The following is a 22230-nucleotide window of genomic DNA, read 5'->3' as shown; positions in this document are numbered from 1 at the left end:
AGTTCTGTCTGTCTGGTGAACTACCTCCCATCTCTCTTTCTGACTACAATGTTGCAAAGTGGTTGCATTGGTCACTGGTTTCAAATTAGTGGTTTTTAAATTAAATTTACATGAAAACCGTTCACGCTAATGAAATATGGCAGAGGGATAAAGGATTCTTCATAAGATTTTCTATCAATATGGACAAAAATAGCGATCCTACTAGCAACAGTTACTGAATAACATTTGGGGGGGGGGGGACATTTTTTTTTTTTTTCTGAGGAAAAACTGAACCTTCCAAATCTCTGGGGTTATTTCACTTCCAACCTTTATAAGTATACTAGCGTTCAAAGATAACTGACTCTACTAATCGATAGTGAGCGATAATTTGTTGGTGTAAGTGTGGCTTCTTTAGTTATTACATCTGTGAATAGATGGCGATGGTAACAGTCAGTGTTGCTAAATACATAAATATATCCACATTATAAAATTCAAAATTTTATTCCCCTCTAATGATTGTAAAAAACATTAGATTTAGCGGAAAAATACTGATACTATTAATAATTGAGGTGTTTCGTTGCAAAATCAGATACATCACTAGAACATAATTTTTCAGTATGAAGGAAAAACGTTTGCAAGGAACCAAGGATTTGCAACCAATACTATTCTTTCATCATACAAATCCATGTGATGTATCTGGCTTTGGAGCATAACAGTGCTATAGGAGTTGTAGAATCATATGAAGTTATGAAATATAACATTAACTCATTTTCGAAAAAAACGTGTTATATCTGATTTTGCAACTACATGCTTCAATTATGAGAATAATTTATATCTACCCGACATGGACATTTTCCCAAATACGTTTTTGCCTGTCCCAATAATAGGTTCACCTATTGAGAACTGGCAGAACTATTTTTGTCAATTTGTTACATAATTGATTCTGTCTTATCCCGTGATTGGAAAGTTCGCTTACACGTTCATAAAATCGTAGATATTATTTTAATGTACCGAAGTACATATGATATTTCCATGCATATATTCTGCGTCATCATACGATGAAAGAGTAATGGAACAGAGAAAAATTCTCTCCGGCGCCGGGATTTGAACCCGGGTTTTCAGCTCTACGTGCTGATGCTTTATCCACTAAGCCACACCGGATACCACCCTGGCGTCGGACAGAATCGTCTCAGATTAAGCTCCAACTCTTGGGTTCCCTCTAGTGGCCTCCCTCTGCACTATGTCATAGATGTCTATGAACGTAGGACCGAAGTCTACACATGTGCTGAGGTTATGAGTTATGAGTGACTAGTTGGCCGGGATCCGACGGAATAAGAGCCGTCTTAAATCACTTCGTGATTTACGCATATCATATATTATTTCAATGTACCGAAGTACATATGATATTTCCATGCAGATATTCTGCGTCATCATACGATGAAAGATAAAGCATCAGCACGTAGAGCTGAAAACCCGGGTTCAAATCCCGGCACCGGAGAGAATTTTTCTCCGTTCCATTACTCTTTCATCGTATAAAATCGTAGGTCGGATATCTTTGAACGCCAGTATACAAATTATTAATTCTAGAGACAAAAAGCAAAATTTGGGGATTGTCTCCGGAAAACGATATCTGGTTACCTAACCTTACTATGGCTCACACCCACACAAGAAGATGTGGCGAAGTAGTGAATGGAGAGAAGCGGGGTTCATTTTGGTGGCGTGTGCTGTGTTGCAGCTCCGTGAGGCGCAGGCGAGGGTGGAGGAGCTGGAGACCTCGAACACCCATCTGCAGCGGAGGCTAGACAAGCTGAAGAATGCCAAGTCTGCTCTCCTCAAGGAACTCTGATACTAAGTGTGTCCATCCCGGTCCTAGCCTCACACCACGTCCTGCAGTAGGCTGAGGCGTAGATCCTCAGCACACATGTTCCTCAAGTCAGTAAACATCTGTATTAGATCATAACGCAGAGCAGTCGTATATAAATATTTATACCAGTGTATCTATTTATGTGTACATTTCTTTTGCCATGCCGGCTTTTTCCATTTTTGTACAGCATGAACTGAGCTTCATAGAGAGAGATATATTATATATATATTATTGAATTCCAAAGCTCCCTTCTTTATTTACAGAGAAGATATTCTTATTCTTAACCGTTGCTTACATTACTACAGAAGGCTTGGAAATTACTAGATTTCATCAGAGGAGTTGATTCTATATGTTTAGGGATTGCATAATAAAGGGTGCGGCAAAACATTCGCCCTAATTTAAAGTTTAAATAAAAAACAGATGGATCAAAATAAGGAAACAGTATTAATATGAATGGTATCTAAACAGTGGGAAATTTAGGTTTACATGCGTTGCCATAGCAATATCAAATGACATGCGCAAAACAACAAGAATTGAATAGGAAACTTTATTAATATGAATGGTATCTTAACAGTGGGAATTTTTCAGTTTATGAATAATGTGTCTCTCAAGTGGTGTCCTTCACTATCAATGCATTGTTGAATGCGACTTCGGAAATTCTGCATCACTCCAAGTTAGCATTTCTTGAGGAATAAGACCAATTTCTTCCTGTATTGCATTTCTTAGATCTGGCAAAGTCCTCGGCCGATGTTTGAACACCTCAGCCTTAAGTTGCCCCCATAGAAAAAAATCGCAGGGTGCAAGGTCTGGTGATCGTGCTGGCCACGTGAAGAAATTAAGCGTCTGTGAAACATCTGAGCAGCGACAATGGAATTACCACTTACCAGAAACAATACCACAGAGTAAGCACGTTCTTCACCCGTCCACGGCATAGTTGGGATTCGTTACAGATTACAATTTGCACTAATTGAATGTCAATTCCGTGTATTCAATGTCCTATTCAATTCTTGTTGTTTTGCGCATGTCATTTGATATCGCTATGGCAACGCATGTAAAACTAAATTTCCCACTGTTTAGATACCATTCATATGAAGACAGTTTCATTATTTTTATCCATCTGTTCTTTATTTAAACTTTAAATTAGGGAGGATGTTTTGCCGCACCTTTTATATGTTTAGGAATTGCTTAATACATCTAAATGTACACACACCACTACACAAATCTTCTCATTGTATCCTGGTGCATTGGAGTAGGAATGATTCTAATTTTTGCTTTGCAGTATAGTGTGGTTATTTTTGTGTGACTTCTCACCAGCTCACTGTATAAACATGGGTAGTAGCCGCAAAAAAAAATAATCATACACAGCAGTGAAAGTTTCTATCATTTTCATTTATTTTTTAGTGCTTCGTAATAATTGTAAAAATAACAATTTGTTAGTGTCATATGGTGCGCATACAAAGAATACACATTGCCAACCACAATCTGTGCCTAGTAGTACGCGATTTTTTATTCATCACCATAGAAACAGATCCAGACTCATCAACAGTTCAACAAGCTTACCAAAATTTTCTTTTCATTTCCATGTATCAAGTTCTTTATTCTTGGTTCTTTTATTTATCACTGATTACCTGTTTAAGTTATTTAAATAAACAGCTTTTGAACTCCACTGTAGCATCATAAGTTTAAAAATTATTTATTTAAATAACTTTACAGATAATTAGCAGTATCCAATTCTGAGCACATGGACAATTATAGTGACTAGTAAGACTTTAAAAGCTGCTGAATTTAAAAACCCTCCTTTATGAGATAAGGGAGAAAAAATTCACAACAAAACTACAGCTCGAGTTTTAGGAAAATAAATAAAAGGGGGAGAAAGAACCGGAAAGGAGGGATTTTGAGTGTCATATTAGCCTAAATATTATCTCGAATTCGTATTTATTGTGTTCATGCCTCCATTTCAGTCACTTCCTTGTTACATTACTGGATTATTTGAAAAATGTGTAAAAAAAAAGAAGTAACAGTTTTACAGGTGTAGTGAATAATTAATTGTCTTAGTGACTTATCCCTAATGTTTTTGTTAAATACAGTAGATTTGTCAGTAAAGTGGCTCTCAAATCCGTCATTAATTATGTTAGCGAAATATCATGATCAGTGAATAAAATGGAGACATGTCTACAAATGCAGTTAGTACACTATATAATAAAGCATCTACTTTAAATGCAGTAAATAACTTAATATATTCAGTGTATCTTTTCCTACTGCCATATGTTTGATTAATTCAGTAGTTCCCTTCCTCACTTTTATCTTACTTTTCTCGGAAGTCATTTAATCTTGGTGTAAGGTTTTATGGTTTACTCACTGATATACAAACGTCCAATATTTCGGAGCTCTACAGATGTTTCAGTATATCTCTTCCAGTGAGTGACCGTTAGATTTCAAGTAGTGAGGGTGGATGATCGACGTTTTATGCCTCATCCCCACTTCTTTTCGTAGAAACAAATTTGTGAATTTTTAAACATTATACAGCGTGTAACAAGACCTCATCGACAAACTTCCAGGAATGATAACCTATGTTCGGTGATTCGTCCTTCATGAGTTATACATCCATTTTAGAAGTACATTCTTTATCGCGCATATTGCATAGCGTAAGTCTGTGCCTTAAGTCCCTGTCATCTGTTACAGTGCTGTTGTTTCTTGTTGGTCTGTGTAGTGCACCTTCAGACCATCTTATTATCCCTGTCTCACTACAGTACATATGTAGATGTATTCTATGTAGTATACCTTTAGTCCGTCTTATCATCCAACAAATTCAAGACAACCCTGCCATGCTTGATAGAGTTGGACGATCAGTGGTGCGAAGGTGTCGAAAATGTATTGAGGTACATGATATGTAATTTGAACAGCTATTGTAAATTGTCAGAACATGCATAGAAAATTTAATTTCATTTGTGAAAAAAATAAATAAAATTACCGGAGATCTGACTTTTAGGACGCATAGCTCCGTAAGGATGTGTGATCGAGCATATGTTTAACAATAAATGATCCTCTCCATGTGACCTATCATTCTTCAAAGTTTGTTGGTGAGATCTTGTTACACCCTGTATTATATTAATTACATCTCTTTTAAGAGCATATTTTTGTGAAACTACAATTTTTCATTCTTTGTAGATCTTTAAAGTGTTTTTGCAGTAAACAGAGATGAATACTACACATTGTTGACAGAGGAGCTGCATTTTGAGTGGAATTTTTAATTAAAATTCATTTGTGTACCACTTTTTAATAAGAGTTTTTGTATTTAATACTTATGATTCAACAGTGGCCATTATCTATCTTGTGTAACAATAATATAATATTTAGGAATTTTGAAAAACAACTTTTCGATATATTGGACTAGAGAAAGTCATCTCTTTCTCTCCCTTGCCTGCTCTAGAAAATCAATAGTTCACACACTGGAATTGATGTACAATTTCAAAACTTTTTATGCTTCTAAATGACGCAAAAATCAGAAAACCTGGCAGCATATTTGAACTTCGTAAAAAATCTTCATTAGACGAACTAGGGAACATGAATCTTGGAAATAACTGGTAGGTTTACCTGCTTCCTTTCTTGTATGCGCACCCATCGACAGACAAGATGAAGTCTGTGTAGAACAATGCAGCAACAAAATAAAATATTGCGTCCCAATTTCTCTGATTTCCACACACCAGAACTCTTGATGTAGGGAGCTAACCAGCGACTCTAGTGATGTGATATTGAACTAAACTGTCGCTCCTGCTCAAGGGCATATTTCCTGGAATTCTGTAATAATGTCGGCAACATTATTAACTAAGTAATTAAATCAAACCTTATGTATAGAAGTGAAATGTTACTGGAATAACTTGCACAGCCTCTTACCAACCGTAACACTGCCTTTGTCACGAACTTGCAATATCCCTGAGGACCTGGCATCCTTGTTAAACCTTTCCCTAAAACTAAGAAACCTTGCTCTTCTTTTTTGTGTCGGTATCTTTTCTTACTTATTTGTAATTGATATGCTCATGTTTTTTATGTGGAATAGTTAGAGCAACATCCTCATATTGAGGAGGTTCTGTCGGGTATTTGAATGTATGTTTTACTTTGTGGGCTGTATAGTTTTAATGGAGGAAGCATCATAGTAACTTTGTCATTCAGGAGGGATTTCCATTGGACTGAACTACAATTTGAAAATACATGCAGATTCCGGAACTTGTTAATTATACATCTAGAGCAAAGTAACTAATCCAAAGGAAATCCCTTCTGAATTGTGGTCTGTAATTAAAACTGTTTTATACATTCTCTTCATCTTTATAAGTGATGACTTTCTTCAGAACCTGCTTCTTGCAAAAGTCGAAATGTTCAAGTTTTGTTCTCAACATAGATTATTTGATCCTAAACGAGGATCCTTTTTTTTTTTTTTTTTTTTTTTTTACACAAAAAGGCTTGGGAAAGTCCTTTTCTTCTTACCATTTTATTTTCGAAATTGAAGCATTTATTCTGTTAATTTCAAGCATCAGAAATTTTGAGCACTGTCTTGAAAGGTGTCTTGTATGTTTGATATTTTAGAGAAAGAGATTTAAAGAAAAATAAAAAATAAATCATTCAACCTTAATTAAGGATGACCACGAGGATCCAGAAATTAATAGCAATAATGAATTAAAAATGAATATTGTTTTAAAAATAAAATGTAGTAATTAAGCACTGTTAATGTCAATTATAAAATAAAATCTTAAAAGATAACCTTAAAATTAAATGTATAAATAAAAAATTTAAGTTAAAATTATTAACATATGGCATATTCTTAATTAAGACCTTCTGAGTGGTATAAATGAAATTGTATAATCTGCAGAAAATTTTTAAGAATTTGGGTGATGATTGTTTTAAATTTCAAAAGATAGTATTGATAATTGTTTTAAAAAATTTTATCAATCAATCAATCAATCTTCTTAATGTATCCAGCTGTTTGCTGACAACATAAAGTCCACTATAGTCCATTATAGTCTATTCAGTTGTTTTTCACGAGAAATGAGGGGTATTTTGTAAAAAAATGTTATGTAAATTTTGATAAAGAACCCTGAGCACCAAAAATAAACCTATTACTGACCAATTGAAAAGAGGGATGTTATACTTGGCACTAAAGTAGAGAATACAACACTCATAAATGGACTTCTTTTCATGATCAACATGAGTTTGGTTGAGATCTCTCTCCAAGCATATAGATGGATCTGTGATAATAGTCTTTTGTTGTTGCCTGTTTATTGTTATTAATCCGTTCTTCTGTAAGAGTCATCTTCAGAAATGCAGTGGACCTCTTCATGAACTTCCAAATCCTTTTTCCAAAGAAGACAGATGATAGCTCTATGACTATGATGCCTGTTGTTACTCAATAACTCTCCTTTCTGACGAAACCCCCAACACATGGCCGAGGGTTTCTATCTCGTTGCAGCCAGGTGACTGCAACGGGTCATCCTGAAAGCTCTGCTAGGAACGGAGAGCACTGCAGTAAGGTTACAGGACAATCTTGATTGCATTAATGTATTCCGAAATGACAAATTCTTTTATTTTTTAAATCATCTGCCTCTAATTTTAAACAAAAATTTAGAATCATAGTACACATATAATTAAAAGAACAAAATATTAATTATTATCAAAATAAAGGTGGAAATGCAGAATCTGCAAGAGTCTTTCAAGATCTGTGTTGTGATATTCTTCATAATGAAGAGCTTGCATTCCAGAAATTTTAGCTGGTCATATGTGTATTTAGAAAATGTTCGCCTAGCTCCAATAAGAATTCCTTGAACTGTTCAATTGTTGAGTGGAATGTTATGCTTTTTGCTGAAATAAATGTTCATAAATGTCTCGTTTTTCCTTGTCAGTTTGGTAAGGCTGCATTTTATCCTCCTCAAATCTGATGGTTGGGTCTAATAATTATTCTTTGATTCTTTTTTCCTGTTTATGGTGCCATACTCAACAGACTTGAACCGAACATAGTGCTTATAATGCATGACCTAGTATTTACTGAAAATGTGAAACTAGTTATTTTTTAGTTGCCACAACTTAGTAAAGCACGATGAAAAAATAGTCATCACATTTGTCATCTACACCCCAACTCTGGCTATTAGCAACAGGCATCTATAATGAACACCGATCAAAATACCCCTCATTTCTCGTGAAAAACAACAACTGAATAGACTACAGTGGACTATAGTGGACTTTATGTTGTCAGCAAACAGCTGGATACATTAAGAAGATTGATTGATTTGTCATCTTACGATCTGTCATCAGACTTGTTTAAGTTCTCTGATCATTTCAATGGACTTCAACTCCTTGGCTTTTTCTTCCAATGACATTTCTTTTTGTAGCTGTTTCAGCTCCACCTCAGGCAAGATTAAATAAGTGAAGCAAACAACATGCATAAATTCGTTATCCATAATCATTCAAGTTCTTTTCGTTGTCATTTGCTTAAATGAGTTAGTTTTAGTTACATTCGTTACTGATAGACACCCTGGCACTTTCAAAATATTCACAAGTGTCTTTGTTACAGTAATTATGCTTTAAATCTAAAAAGTTATTTAATTCCCTTTGGACTCAAATTTAGTATAGCTCGTGCAAGAAACTATTACCAAAAAGCAATGGTGGCGTTGCCGTCTGTTTTGACGTGTGTATGTAGGCACGCCGAGGGAGGAGAGATACGGGCCGATGGAAGTACTGTCTCTTCCAAGAAGATGAAAAAATGAGGACATTGCTGTGGAAATAAAGAACGTAGCAAGAGAAAAATTCGAAGCTAATTAAACGCGCAACATACGTTTACGAATGAAATAATAATACCGTGCGATACAATATACGTATTCACATGCAATGGAACAAACTCTGTGGCCGGGAGGAAAAAGGTCTTAAGTCAATTTTTTGTGAAAATGAGATTTTTATATATTCTGAAAGCGGAAACAATTCTCTACAGTCTGGTAAAATGGCTAAAGTCAACAACAAATTCCACAATTTGGGACATTTGGCCGAAACCTACGGCTGACCACTAGGATCCAGAATACAAAGAGGTTAAATTAAAAATACAATATGATTGCGGAGAGAATACGGAACAATGATAAATTTAAAAATAAAGTACAATTTGAGTTCAGAGAAACATGAGATGAAAATATATTGAAGAGTAATGAAATGAAGTCAAAAAAAAATTACGTACTATTATACATACTGAATTTATAGAGTGTTACCAAATGTCTAAGTACTTTTTGAATCGAGCACACACAGAATAAAGGACTTAAGAATATTTAATGCTTTATTCCTTACAAACCATCACATGTTTACTTTCCATGCTTCCCTATTAAAAAGGTCTAACTTGTATTTTAGCCATTTTATCACATACTGATGCCCTTTCCTTTTAATACTTTAAGTACCAGGGTAAACGGTCTTACATTTCCCATTTATTTTGACATGAAAAAGGTCTTATGTTTAAATAGTCCCTTCTTCTCATTTTGGGTTGTAGTCTTAAAAGGGCTTAAGTACGGCTATTTTTGGAAATAATCAAGAAAATTGTTAAATGAGCAACATTGCCTATTTTAGAAGAAATATAAACAAATAATATCCAGGAAAAACCTTATAATTAAAAGAACTCTATAATTGACACCAGTGTCAATCTTTCTACTGCTCTCCTGAAAAATACAAAATTTTTACTTAAAACGTTTTTCCTCTCGACCACAGAACTAAAGTCGTAATGTAACTATCACAACGCAAGACTGATTCTATTGATGTCATTTCTCTTCCGACTGTACTCTTGAATATCATTCAAGCTATCTCGTGACCTTTCCTGTCGCCCGCTCTTCCTTATCGCATTGTTTCATTCGCGTACCTTCCATCAGTATTCCCTGCTTGCGAGACCTATATAAGATATTCTCAGTCACATGATGAAATTTTCAGCTCTTGCAAGAAGCAAGTTTTCAGAAGAGAGAGTTCTCTGTTTCAGTAAAAGAGAGTATATATGGCATGTGTTCCTACAGATCCATATGGTAATAGTGATTTGATTGTCTTTTAAGTTACACAGTGTATGAAACAAGATTTACTGTTCTTGGAAACTGGTCTTTTATTATAATAACACTTATCATATTTTATTTTTGTGTTGTGAAAGAAACTACCGTCTCATGGCCAGGACTGAACAAATACTGACTTAATTACGCAGTGAAGTGACGTCATCACTCATCAGGTGCTTGTACATTTTAATAGTAAGATTACAAAATGGATATATATATGTAGTATAGGATATTTTTCCATTCGTTTAGCCTTTTTTTTTTTCTTTTCTCTCGTCTTGGACGAGGAGGTGAGTGTGGTTTGTTCAGTCCTGATCGTGAGGTTCATTGCATTTTCTCATTTGCAAGTATAAAACTGTGAAACAAAGTGCAATACGTTGCTGAGACGTGATCCAAATTATGTGTGATGCCAAGCACAGAGGAGCAGAGAAATGGCATGCCAGGACACTTCGTGAGTGATGAAGAGTATTCATTTTCTTTGGGAAGATTTTTAATTGCTATATCCTGTTGTCAGAGGTTTAGTCAAAATATCTAGTTTACTTTAATACATTCACATATTGTTCTAGACGTGAATTAGCAATTCTTTGGGCACAGTTCATTGTCTTACTGCTCTTTCAATTTTCCTTATCTGGTAGAACATTTTCATTATTTTAGCTGTAATATGAGTCATTCATATTATTAATGTGTTCAGTATATATTTTTTGTCATCAATCTTCATATAATCCTAGATCATATATGTAACAGATATGTCGGGGTTATAGGCTTTGAGGTTAACAACTTTTGTCAGGTTTACTACGCTGCCATCTAGTTGTTACGTAAGGAGTCACGTCATAATACCCATTTGAATTGCATTAGCGACTGTGCTGCCATCTCGTGTTCGTTAGCCTATGTTTTATTTAACGATGCTCGCAACTGCAGAGGTTATATCAGCGTCACCGGATGTGCTGGAATTTTGTCCTGCAGGAGTTCTTTTACATGCCAGTAAATCTACTGACATGAGCCTGTCGCATTTAAGCACACTTAAATGCCATCGACCTGGCCTGGGATCGAACCCGCAACCTTGGGCATAGAAGGCCAGCGCTATACCAACTCGCCAACCAGGTCGACTCTCGTGTTCGTTTATGGCGGATGGGTGGCGATCCTGGCGGTTGTTCTCTTCAAAGTGCTGCCGATTTTAACGTAGCGAGGAGTTATCTGTTACATATATGATCTAGGATATAATCAAATATACGTATTAAGTAATTTAATTTAATTTGCTTGTAATGAGGTTATGATTTTCTGTTCAAGAGCTTTGAGTTGGCTTTAAATTGACTATTAAAATTTCTCAAACGTACATGAGGAGAGAGAGAGAGAGAGAGAGAGAGATCAGTAAAATATTATTTGAAGCTCGATTTTGTGTAGTACATTGTAAAACCATTCTGCATCCCTAATTATAAAAATACTTTCTTTATTATAAATAGTTACTAGTTATTCACAAGATATGAACACAATTTTTTTAGCTAATAACGGTATAAAAGCCACAGGTCACAGTTTACTCCCTCCCCTTCTAAAAATAAGATCATAAATTTATTTTATTTATTTTATTGGGTTATTTTACGATGCTGTATCAACATCTCAGGTTATTTAGCGTCTGAATGAAATGAAGGTGATAATGCCAGTGAAATGAGTCCAGGGTCCAGCACCGAAAGTTACCCAGCAATTGCTCGTATTGGGTTGAGGGAAAACCCCGGAAAAAAACCTCAACCAGGTAACTTGCCCTGACCGGGATTCGAACCCGGACCACCTGGTTTCACGGCCAGACTCGCTGACCGTTACTCCACAGGTGTGGACAAGATCATAAAACTTGGAGTGCTGTACTATGGTAAAAATTTATCAACTGATACATTGGTACAACATTTGACTTGTGAAATCACTCTGCAGAAGAAATAATAAAAAAAATAATAAGCCTGTTGTGAATGATGTAACATTCTTTTTTGTTGATGTGTTGGGTGCGTCTTCTGTTTATTAGAATTCTCTTTACGTATATCATTGTTTAAAACATTTGATAACTAGTCCAGCTTGATAAACAGTGGATAGCAAATAATTCCTGTAACTTATGCTCTCATAAGTATAAACACCAAAAGTTTGAAGCATTGTTTTCGATTTCTCTTAATAATGTGATGCCCTATATAAAAAATACGGTGATTTGAATTATATTTTAAGTTAGTTTCATATGAAAAGCTGCCATGATGATCTAGTGGCTAGAGTGCTGGACTCATAATCCTGTGGTCCTGGGTTCGATGCCCAGCATACTTCAGATTTGTAACTTATATTTTTTGTAGCGCCACCAGCGTAGCTCACTCAGCAGACTCAGTTTCCTGCTGATCCAAAGTTGTGCTCAGGCTTGGGTTAGATTCCTGCTTCGGCATTTTTATCGAGCTTCTTGCCTGGAATATTCGATCTACATCAGCATTGCAGCTACCTGATTCATGGATTACTGATCCTAAATATTTAAAATGCATAACAGCCTTGATGGTCCCTTGAGGCAATATAATATCTTTCCCACCTCCTCCAATAACTAGATATTCAGTCTTATTCATATTCACCCGAAGACCTCCAACTTCGAATGCTTCCAAAGGCTTTCTTATCATATATTTAGCATCCTCTCTACTTCTGGCTGTGACAACCTGGTCGTCTGTAAACAACAATGAATACACTGTTAAGCCCCTTCCATTGGTATTCCCATGCCACCACACGATCTATTCCAGTATCGGTATTCTAATATATGCTGAAAGTAGATTTTAAATAAGGATGGAGACATACTGCAACCCTCTCTAAGTCCTTTTGTTGTTCTAAATGGAATAGATATCTTCTTCCCTACCTTCACTGTGGCCTTACAATTTTCATACAATCTCTGAAGCATAGATATTAGAGGGTCCTCCACACCGGATGCAACTCTTGTGTCTGAAAGCTCAGCTGTCTTTCACCTGCTCATTGATACAACTTCTACTAGATTATTTGTTATCGTATCTTTGAAATATCAGTTATATTTTTTTCAAGTTGATACTGTGAGAAAGCAGAAGACATTGGACTTGTCTCAATTTGCGTTTAGTAATAACAATAACAATTCTCAATACCCGAAACTAGAAGGGGTACTTTGTCTAGTTCTCTGACAGCAGCAGAAATAGTAATAATATTATTATATTTCTTCCTACTCTAATATCGTCTTTAAAAGTTGAATCCATATTTCACTCATCAACTGCCTGCAACTATCAGTCTATGTAGATATCCTCCAGATATGTGCAGTGTTGAATAATTTAGTAGTAATAAATTAAAGTTATATTTTTTTAGCTTAGTTAGGTGGAAGTTTAAGCACGTGTCTGTAATATAGTATTGGAAAGTAGTTATTTTTGCGTATGTGATGTGCGAAAAGCTTTGGGAGAAAAGAAATGAATTTTACTTCAGAGGAATATTTGTTAATTAAATTTATCAATTAGTGAACGCATTTATTTTGCGTTTTTGTGTATGTATGTAAGGGGATTATGTGTATGTGTATGTAAATGCGTGCAAATAAAAATCAATTTTATAGTTTTTTGTTAGCAGATACAGGTGCCATATTTTTATTTGCCAGTATCAGTCTTTATACTGGCCAAGAGTATAAAAAAACAACATTGTGACAACTTAGAAATAGAATGAATCATAGTCTTTTTCATTCAACTTGTCACCTCAATGTTCTAGTTGCCATATTTTCAAATATCACAGTTTGAGCCAGCAGTGTGAGTGAGTGAGAGAGAGATAAATTAAATATTATTTATAAAAAACTATGAAAACCAATATAAGTGAGGCTTGGATAATTAAAATGACAAGAAGCTATAGCTGCTACAGTTAAGTTTGATAATGATTGGCATAAGACTTTTAAAACAAACTAAATTAAGGGCTATATTCATAAAAGAGACTTTGGATGAAGACTTTCCAAAGTCGACTTTCGTAGCAAAGTTTAACTTTGTTGAAAGTCCTATTCATAGACAATATTTCTGAGACTTTGGCTTTGACATTGGTAAGTCGAGATTGACGATCTTGTTCTAATGTTGGCAATCACAATCATGGCCTTCTAAACGAATTAAATTAATAGATAGTTGAAATAGAGTAGGCATTGCCACAATCAAAGCCATCTTTTGAGTCACAAATCAATGAAACAATTGAACATAGGTACATGTTAAGTGATTGTTAGTCGTTCTTGCAGCTTTACATAAGAATAATTATTCGTGAGCTTAGTGTGAAACTAACGTAAGTAAGAAAATTGACATTTTTAGATCTTTATACCAACAGATAATAATTCGTCCTTCTACTTGGTCACAAAAAAATCGTAACTCAGTTCTGAACAGTCTTGTACTCATATATAATACAATAAAATTGGTAACTACAAAATATGATGGTATAGTTCATCTGAAATTGTATTGTCTGCTAAGAATTATGTTGTGAATAAAACATTGATTGTAATTACGTTAGGTTCACATTAAGCCCTCGAATTATTTCAATATAAAATAATTTCATTTTGAAAATATGGAAGATAAGAAGATGCCACTAATGACAGACTTCTTAAAAATTAATTGAAATCAACATCCAGAAAACATTATGACGACTGCAGGATTAAAAATTAACTGCATATCCACCTGTATAACATATTCTCTATAGAATTAAACAGTCAAATCAATATTAAGCCATCAATTACATGTAGAATAAAATCGCAATGAAATAAGAAATTCAATTATTGGTGAAACAGATAATATTGTTTGTTTATCAAATCTGTACCTTGATTTGAATTTATTATCTATATCTAATAATATGCTAAGGAACATGAACAGCTTTAATAATCCACTAGATGTCCTCAATATTTTCAGAAAATTCAACAATTTCGAAATATCAGCTATTTTCCTTATGTCCATGAACGAAAGTCAAAGTCAAAGTCTAGATTTTCGGCAAATTCGAAGTAAAGTCACGATTGAAGTTTACTTTCGTCAAAATGTCGACTGTGAATAGGAAAATGGTGACTTTGTACTTTCCAAAGTCAACTTTGGTCCAAAGTCTCGTCTATGAATACGACCCTAAGATATATTAGGTAAATTGAGACTTGAACCAGTTAAGAAATGTATTCAAAAATAATGTGCTAACTGGAAGAAAAAATGCAGACCAGCAGAAGAAACTGTTCCAGAAGACTTCTAAAAGGATACTGTGAAATCATAGCTGTAAATCTTGCCTGATACATGAAAGATTGTGATGCCAATTTGAGTCATGAAGTTGAAATGCATGTAAGTCATTATAAAACAAGAGAGCAGCGTTAATAATCATCATTCATTCAAATTTGTGTGATCTCGTTCCTTTTCGTACTTGTAATTCTGACTGTAACTAGCAGGCAGTGGTAAATACTGTTCCATCTTTTTAATGCTCCTGGTCCTGGCATAGCCTTTTCTTTCTCTTGATTGGGAGGCACCTCTGATGAAGAAAAATAACACGTCTTGCTGTTTTAGTGAGTGGCAGTAAGATTGTCTTACTCTTCTTCATCACTAAACCCTCGTGTACATATTTAAATCTTACAAGGTTTTTCTTTTTTAATTTCACAAGAAATACATTTTTTAACTAACTTGTAAATTAATACTCTATGTTGAAGAGACAGCAAGTTTTAAAACAGATATTTGTTAGATAATAGAATGTGAATAACAGAAGTAATGGAGAATGCAATGACGGACGAAGGCTGTCCCAAGCTTTCGTTGTATTTATTACTAAGGAATCAGGAACTGGTGATAACCTATTGTATACTGCAGAAGATTCGACTAACATTAAATCAAACCAGGTTATTGTGAGGACCATTGGTACTTTCATGATTAGCAGCATTGTGGAATATTAAAACAAGCTTTTTTTTCGTTTCTAGGAGGTCTTTGGTTTGAATTCTGGCTACCCTGCATCCTTTCCTTTCCCAGCCTTTCCACGAAAACTCTGTGCTTCCTTCATGTAAGAGTAGTAAGTGCAAAATAACATTTAATGTCTTTCTTTATAGATAGGCATATGCAGATTTTGTATTTGTGTTAATGCGAATTTAGCACTTTATACGCAAATAATGTCAATAAAAAAAAACATTTTTTACCGTTTTTTAAATAATAGCCTACTTTAAAAAAGAAAAAAAATATAACGAGACTTCTACAAATATTTAGATTCTTTAATCGTACTAGTGCATGAAGTGCATATGATGGTGTGATATTCCTCTGTTCCCGAAGTTCCAATGAAATAAATTAAATTCTTAGTCAAGCAGTGTTTGTCCGTGAACATGCAAAATATTTAGTAGTCCAAATGATATTGTTTGAGGCAGTAGCAGCTCGTGAACTTGTGGATTGGGAGACCTGCAGTAGATTTCGGTACATACAAATTTCACTTCTTGATACCATTACTACTTAGTATAGGACAAAAATAAATGCACTACATATCGAAAAACCAAAACTTCCTGACATAGTTGGGAGATGTCTGTGGCATCATTCGATTTCAGTCTGGATTTCAGATCGGCAGACACTTGCAATCTACCAGTGCATTCTGAATTGTCTTAGAATTACCTTTAAACAATGGCATGTTTCAAATGATTTTTGAGAGGCTCGTTTAGATCACTCACGGACTGTAGCAACCCACAAAATACATCAGGATTCTTCGAATCGTTTTTTCATCATGCCCCCTAAGGGAAAGTTCATATTGGCCACAAAATTTGATACAATCAATATTTTTTAAAAATAATTTCACGATTTTTTCTCACTTCTTGATTATGTTTGAGAATGTTTGTTTTGTTCGTTTCACTTAATTGCACAGCAATATTAGTTTTGCTTAACATAGCCAATGAAACAACATTTTTCAGGTGAGACTGCGAAGATTCGTGCATTTTGCTTTTTAGGGGCAAATGTCCTAATTCTGTCACACCACTCCTAGTCCATGCAGCATCACCACCAAAAAGGAGGCAAGGAAAACAAAATACAGATTTTTTTTTTGTTCACATCCACGTAACCACAAATGCTTAGCGTAAATTTCATTGTTATACTTCCTTACATATATGCACTATTTCGGCTGGATGAAGCTTAAGTAAGATTTAAGTCGGGTAATGGACGACCGTTTAATTTCACTTCATTACATCAATATTCTCCGCAAGGGAAAGTTGAGAAAAATAAAATTAATATTCTGTAATTCACACACACTCGTGCTTGCAAATTTTCACTGGTTAAGTTACGGTACTAAGACGTCACACCAAAGCAACACTCAGATATACTGATGGTCAACAATTTTCTAAAACTGGAAAAGCAGTCTCTTTCGTATTTTACGTGCTATATCAAAAGGATTCTACTCGTGCAATAATTTTGAGTTAAGGCAAATATTAGGTTCTGCTGGAGGCTGGATATATACGTAATAATAAGGCAAAAGAGAATATTAATTTCGTTATATTAACTCGATAAGATTCTACAACAGTAAGTATGTGAAAAGAAAATAAAAATTTTGTCATTAAGTTTCAAGAGAATAGAGAATCCATTTGACATAGCATTACAATAGCGGTGTGGGAGGAGAGGAAAGATCTTCCCTTGTAGCCTGGCTCTGCAAGCCACTGCAGCGAAATATGGGTTTTAAACAACGGCAGTTTCCCTCTGCTTCCCTTCACCTCTCTACCCCCTGACCATCAAGACACACTCTCTTACGAGCTGTCCCACCCTGCAGATCCCAGGACGACTTTGAATGCAGTGTCAATTCCAATACAGTCGACGCGCAAAAAGATAATGCATAAGATAATAGTACATATTCCCGGCCAGATGAAATATAAAGCAATTACCAATGAAAGCTGTAACAATTCTTCTAAAAATTAAAATAAATATTATTTTTATTTTCCTGTCAAACCAGGGAGTGCTGCAGCTCCGCAGCTCTTATGGACGAGCCGCCCCTGATTTAAATTCTCTCCTGCGCTATTTGTATTGCACGTGCTCGTGAAGTACGATGTGGCAATGTTGTACGCTGCCTTGCTCTCTCTATCTGTCTCTCTCGACACAAATGCTAGCAGACTACCGCCTTCCGAATTGCCGTCGACTCCAGTGCATGAAGTGCATAGTGATGGTGTGATATTCGTCTGTTCCCGAAGTTCCAATGAAATAAATTAAATTCACAGTCAAGTAGTGTTTGTTCGTGAACATGCAAAATATTTAGTAGTCCAAATGACAATGTTTGAGGGTTCTACTTATCCTAAAGCACACATTTTATATGGAGAACTGAAGAAACTTAGAACACGTTTTTAGAATGAGAAGGATGGCATTTTCATGATGATATAACTGCAGCTCTGAATGGCTATGGTGTCACAAGAGTTACTGCTCTCAAGATCACATGTACACAGTCGATGATAAAGGCCTCAAAAAAACTTTATGCTCGACCATGCCGAAATGTAGTAATTATACACCTGGTAGCAGCCCTTTAATGGACCTCATTAAAGTACACCTATTCATTAAAGTTCATGTGTTCCACCAATCAGAAAACACCATTGTAGCAATATGAAAGCACGAGTATCGATTGTTCACGGATATGCAATTGAAAGACAACTAGCGAAACGTCATGGAGGCTGGAAATCCAATACTGTCGCAGAAGGTTATGTTCTGTTACTATAATAATTAGCGTTGTAAATAATATTCAAATAAATTCAATTTGTCATCTCGTTTTTCAATTCTAAATCAATTTCAAGGTTATATCAAGATTAATGTTTATTTTAGTCTCTAGATTATATCAAGGTCAGTGACATTTGTTCCTCGGAAAAAATCAATACTTTCGCGTCTGCGCACATCTCACAATTTACGAGATATTGCACAAGGTCAGTTCTGCTCCCCAGTCAGATAATAACATGAATACTTATGAATAATTTCAAGTTAGAAATATGGTCGAGCATAACAGGTTGTATGAAACTTGCCTATAATGGTAATTAAGACACTCGTATGAAAATTATGAAAGTCGCTTGCGCTCGTTTCATAAACATACTCGTGTCTTAATTACTACCATTATAGGCTCGTTGCATAATGTACTATTATTCACTGTTGTCGTCTGACCCAAGTACAGGGACATATGCAAGGGGGAGAGAGGTTCTGTGTTTAAACCCTCATTTCCCCTTCTCTAATTTTTCACTGTCACAATAACAAAATCTACATCAATATAAGGCATAGCCCTTCTACCCCTCCTTCAACATAATCCCTGTGATTGGTACTGTGGCACGTTCGAATTATAACAATGCTATCTTTATTATAGTGAGACCTACCGCCTAGTACCGACCTTTTAATAAAGTGAAGCTGACACAGTATGAAATGTAACTTGTTGTGAAATAAATTGAAAAGGTTGTTTTGAAAGTTCTGCAGTGCAGATGTTAAATATTGTACATTGTCGATCTTAAACTTATTTTTTAAAAACGTTATTCACCTGTTCGTTCATTTGAGTCTGACTTTATTGTGAACCATTCAGTTAACATTTTGTGAATTTGGCAGTTCATGTTTTTAATATAAACTTCGCATTATCATTCTGGGTTCTTTGATATGTCTAACCGACCACAAAGCTCAATTTTACAATTTGTTAGCAAAACGTCGCGTAGTGATTCTGCAGCTAATATTATCTGTCATGCAAGTATCATTGGTCCGTGTGATTTTTCAGTAACAAAATAAATAATATTAAATGTTCATTGCTATAGTTGTGAATAGACCCTTATAGGAAAAGTGGGTTTTGGTTGTCTTCCGTAAAAACAAAATATGTAATGGGCAGAACAGTCACTTACCAACTAAAAACGTAGACATATACTGCAGCAACATATTTACTATTTTGAAGTATTTTTTCTCATGTTTTTGCTTTTGTGCTTTTGAATTTTGTTTCTGATGTGCATTTTTTGTTTTGTTGTTTTTTTTTTCTCTGTGTGTATAACTGAATTGCAGTATAATTTTTGTGGTAACATCAGGGGTGAACAGCACATGTCTATTTCGAAACTTGAAAAGTTCTGCTCTAATTTGTTCACCCCTAGGTAATGTGATTACTTTGAAGCATAACAAGTGGACTTGGCCCCATACTAGTGTGGGTTGTGTAGACCCAGTGATTATTTATGCAATAAAAGATAGATATGCCATATTTATTCACATGCAATCTGAATTTATTTCCTTTGTGAAGTCTATGGTTACAAGTACTGCTTAGAGCCCTGAAATAAATTAAGATGTAATGTGAATGAAAATTAATTCAAACCATAACCCATGTTTCTGAGTTCTTGGTAGTGAGAACTGCATTAGCAGATTACTACTATGAATAAAATTACTGGGTGTATTATTGCTAAGGAGCGGATTTTTATGTCCTAAAAAATTTAACTATATTTATTTTTTATGTGCTAAAAAGTACGAAAATATTTGCTAAAAATAAAAAAAATATATATATATTTTTTTAAATATGACTAAATACCTTACTTAGCTTGAAAAAAAAAATGTTACTACGTACTCAGCAACCACACTTGAGTGCTAGTAGTTGGCCGATTATCTCTGAACAACGACTTATACTGTGAAAATGATCTTTCCACGTCACAGGACACCAGACATGCATATTTAAAAGAAGAATGTCACAAACACAAATACCGTCAATTTCACCTACAGGCACATCCTCCAATACTTGAGCAACTTTACACATTTTTTTATACCCACTGTTTTTCCCGAACACATTCTGGAATTTGTCCCTTAGTAATTGTGCTTCTGAACCTGGTAGCGAGTCTAGTTTAATTTCCACGGCACGCACCTCCCTGTTTCAGACAACAGGTTTTTGGATGTTTCGAGTTTTTTTATGGTGTCACACAAAAAGCTTAAATTTTCTAATAGGAAAGCCAAATCGTTTTTTAAACAACCATCTTTCAGTATATCTTGAAGGATATCGATTGACGAAGCCCGATAACAGGGAATCGCAACAAGATATATTGCCTTACTTGATAGACATGAGCGAGAGGCGAGAGATTTGTTTAAATTAAATAATGTTCATTCTCGAGCTCTTATCTGTTGTGTTTCACAAACAAAGCGTGGAATGAAATCATCTTTAGCAACAATAAACATTCCTAATTATGTGTTGCAAGATCTCTCCTCCTTGTCCATGTTAATTTATTCTCTAATAATAACATTGATATGCTGCCTAGCAGTTCTCAGAACTTGAGGCGGTACTATTACAAAAATGGATCACGGATACACCACACAGCGCTTAGAAACACGAAGCAACCAAGAATTCTTAAAAAAGATAACGTACTTCTGGGAGATATAATTGATTTAGTTTTAAAATATTTAAAAGTTCTTGTAAAAAAATTATTTAAGTAAAAAAACTCCAAGATTTATGTGTTTATGATAGATTTCCTTAAAATATGTATTTACATAATTTTTTTGTGAAAATATGTGTTTTTATGTGAAATAAAATTCGGGTTTTAAACTTGAAACTTCATGTTCGGAAATTTTAACATTGTTAATTGTGTTTTATCACACGCAAAAAGAATATTTAATTACATAGGAATCCGCTCCTTATTTATTACACAGTCTTCACCCATACAGAAACAATAATTTAAGTGGTAATAGCTAACACAATATTTGGTAATATGTGTACTTGAAACTTTTTTTTTACTTTTTTTTTTTCCTTCATTTTGCCTTTTTTTTTTTTTAGGGGAGTAGGGGGAAACTCATTCTGTAAATCACAGAAGTAAAAGAAAAAAAAACTTTGGTGGAATTATCGTTCATGATGCATTATTGGACTTGAATGAAATTGTGTGCACATTCTAGGCTGAAAATCAGACTGACTTAATTGACTTTCGCACTTGTCCTGTATAATTGCTTTAAATAAGGACTTAAATACTGTATTTCTGGTATTCTTACATGTTTTTGTACAGTGAGCCATTTTTTTTTTGAGAAAATGTATAAAATTAAATTTCAGGATAGGCAATGCTTACTTTATATTTCCTTCTTGTTTCCCGTGTATGTGTTACAGTCAGTGAGGGAAATGGGAAAAAAAACAAGAGACAGTATGCTACCCCAAGATTTTCCTCTGGCATACCTCGATTTAAAAAAAATCAAACCCCTCCCTTACAATATAGACATACATGACGTATACAATAAATTGTTTCATGCAGTCAGAAACGCGAGTTTTTGAAGCTTACACAACACATTATCTTTTTATGGGGTCTGTGTCACAAAAAAAATGTTACAGAATCCGAAAAACATCAAGAGTTAAAGAAGACATCTTCAGAATGGAGTTTTCTCTTGTTAGGTTGTGGAAGAGTTGAACATGCAATTTCTGAAGGAGCCAAGCTTCAAG

At 34.8% G+C, this 22230-nt stretch overlaps 1 protein-coding gene across 4 annotated transcripts in view; it reads left to right on the top strand.

Moving 5' to 3' along the window:
* LOC138700979 (leucine-rich repeat flightless-interacting protein 2) overlaps positions 1 to 21858 on the top strand; it is a 238267-nt gene extending 216409 nt beyond the window's left edge. For all 4 annotated transcript variants that reach the window (XM_069827436.1, XM_069827435.1, XM_069827433.1 and 1 more), the window contains one exon: positions 1715 to 21858. In XM_069827436.1, the coding sequence (XP_069683537.1) occupies positions 1715 to 1825 (111 nt within the window). In that variant the 3' untranslated portion in view covers positions 1826 to 21858. The remainder of the gene's footprint in view (positions 1 to 1714) is intronic.
* Positions 21859 to 22230: the final 372 nt, after the last annotated feature.

The sequence above is a fragment of the Periplaneta americana genome, chromosome 6 (assembly GCF_040183065.1).
Source record: "Periplaneta americana isolate PAMFEO1 chromosome 6, P.americana_PAMFEO1_priV1, whole genome shotgun sequence".
Lineage (NCBI taxonomy): Eukaryota > Metazoa > Arthropoda > Insecta > Blattodea > Blattidae > Periplaneta > Periplaneta americana.
This window is presented reverse-complemented; position numbering and strand designations above follow the sequence as displayed.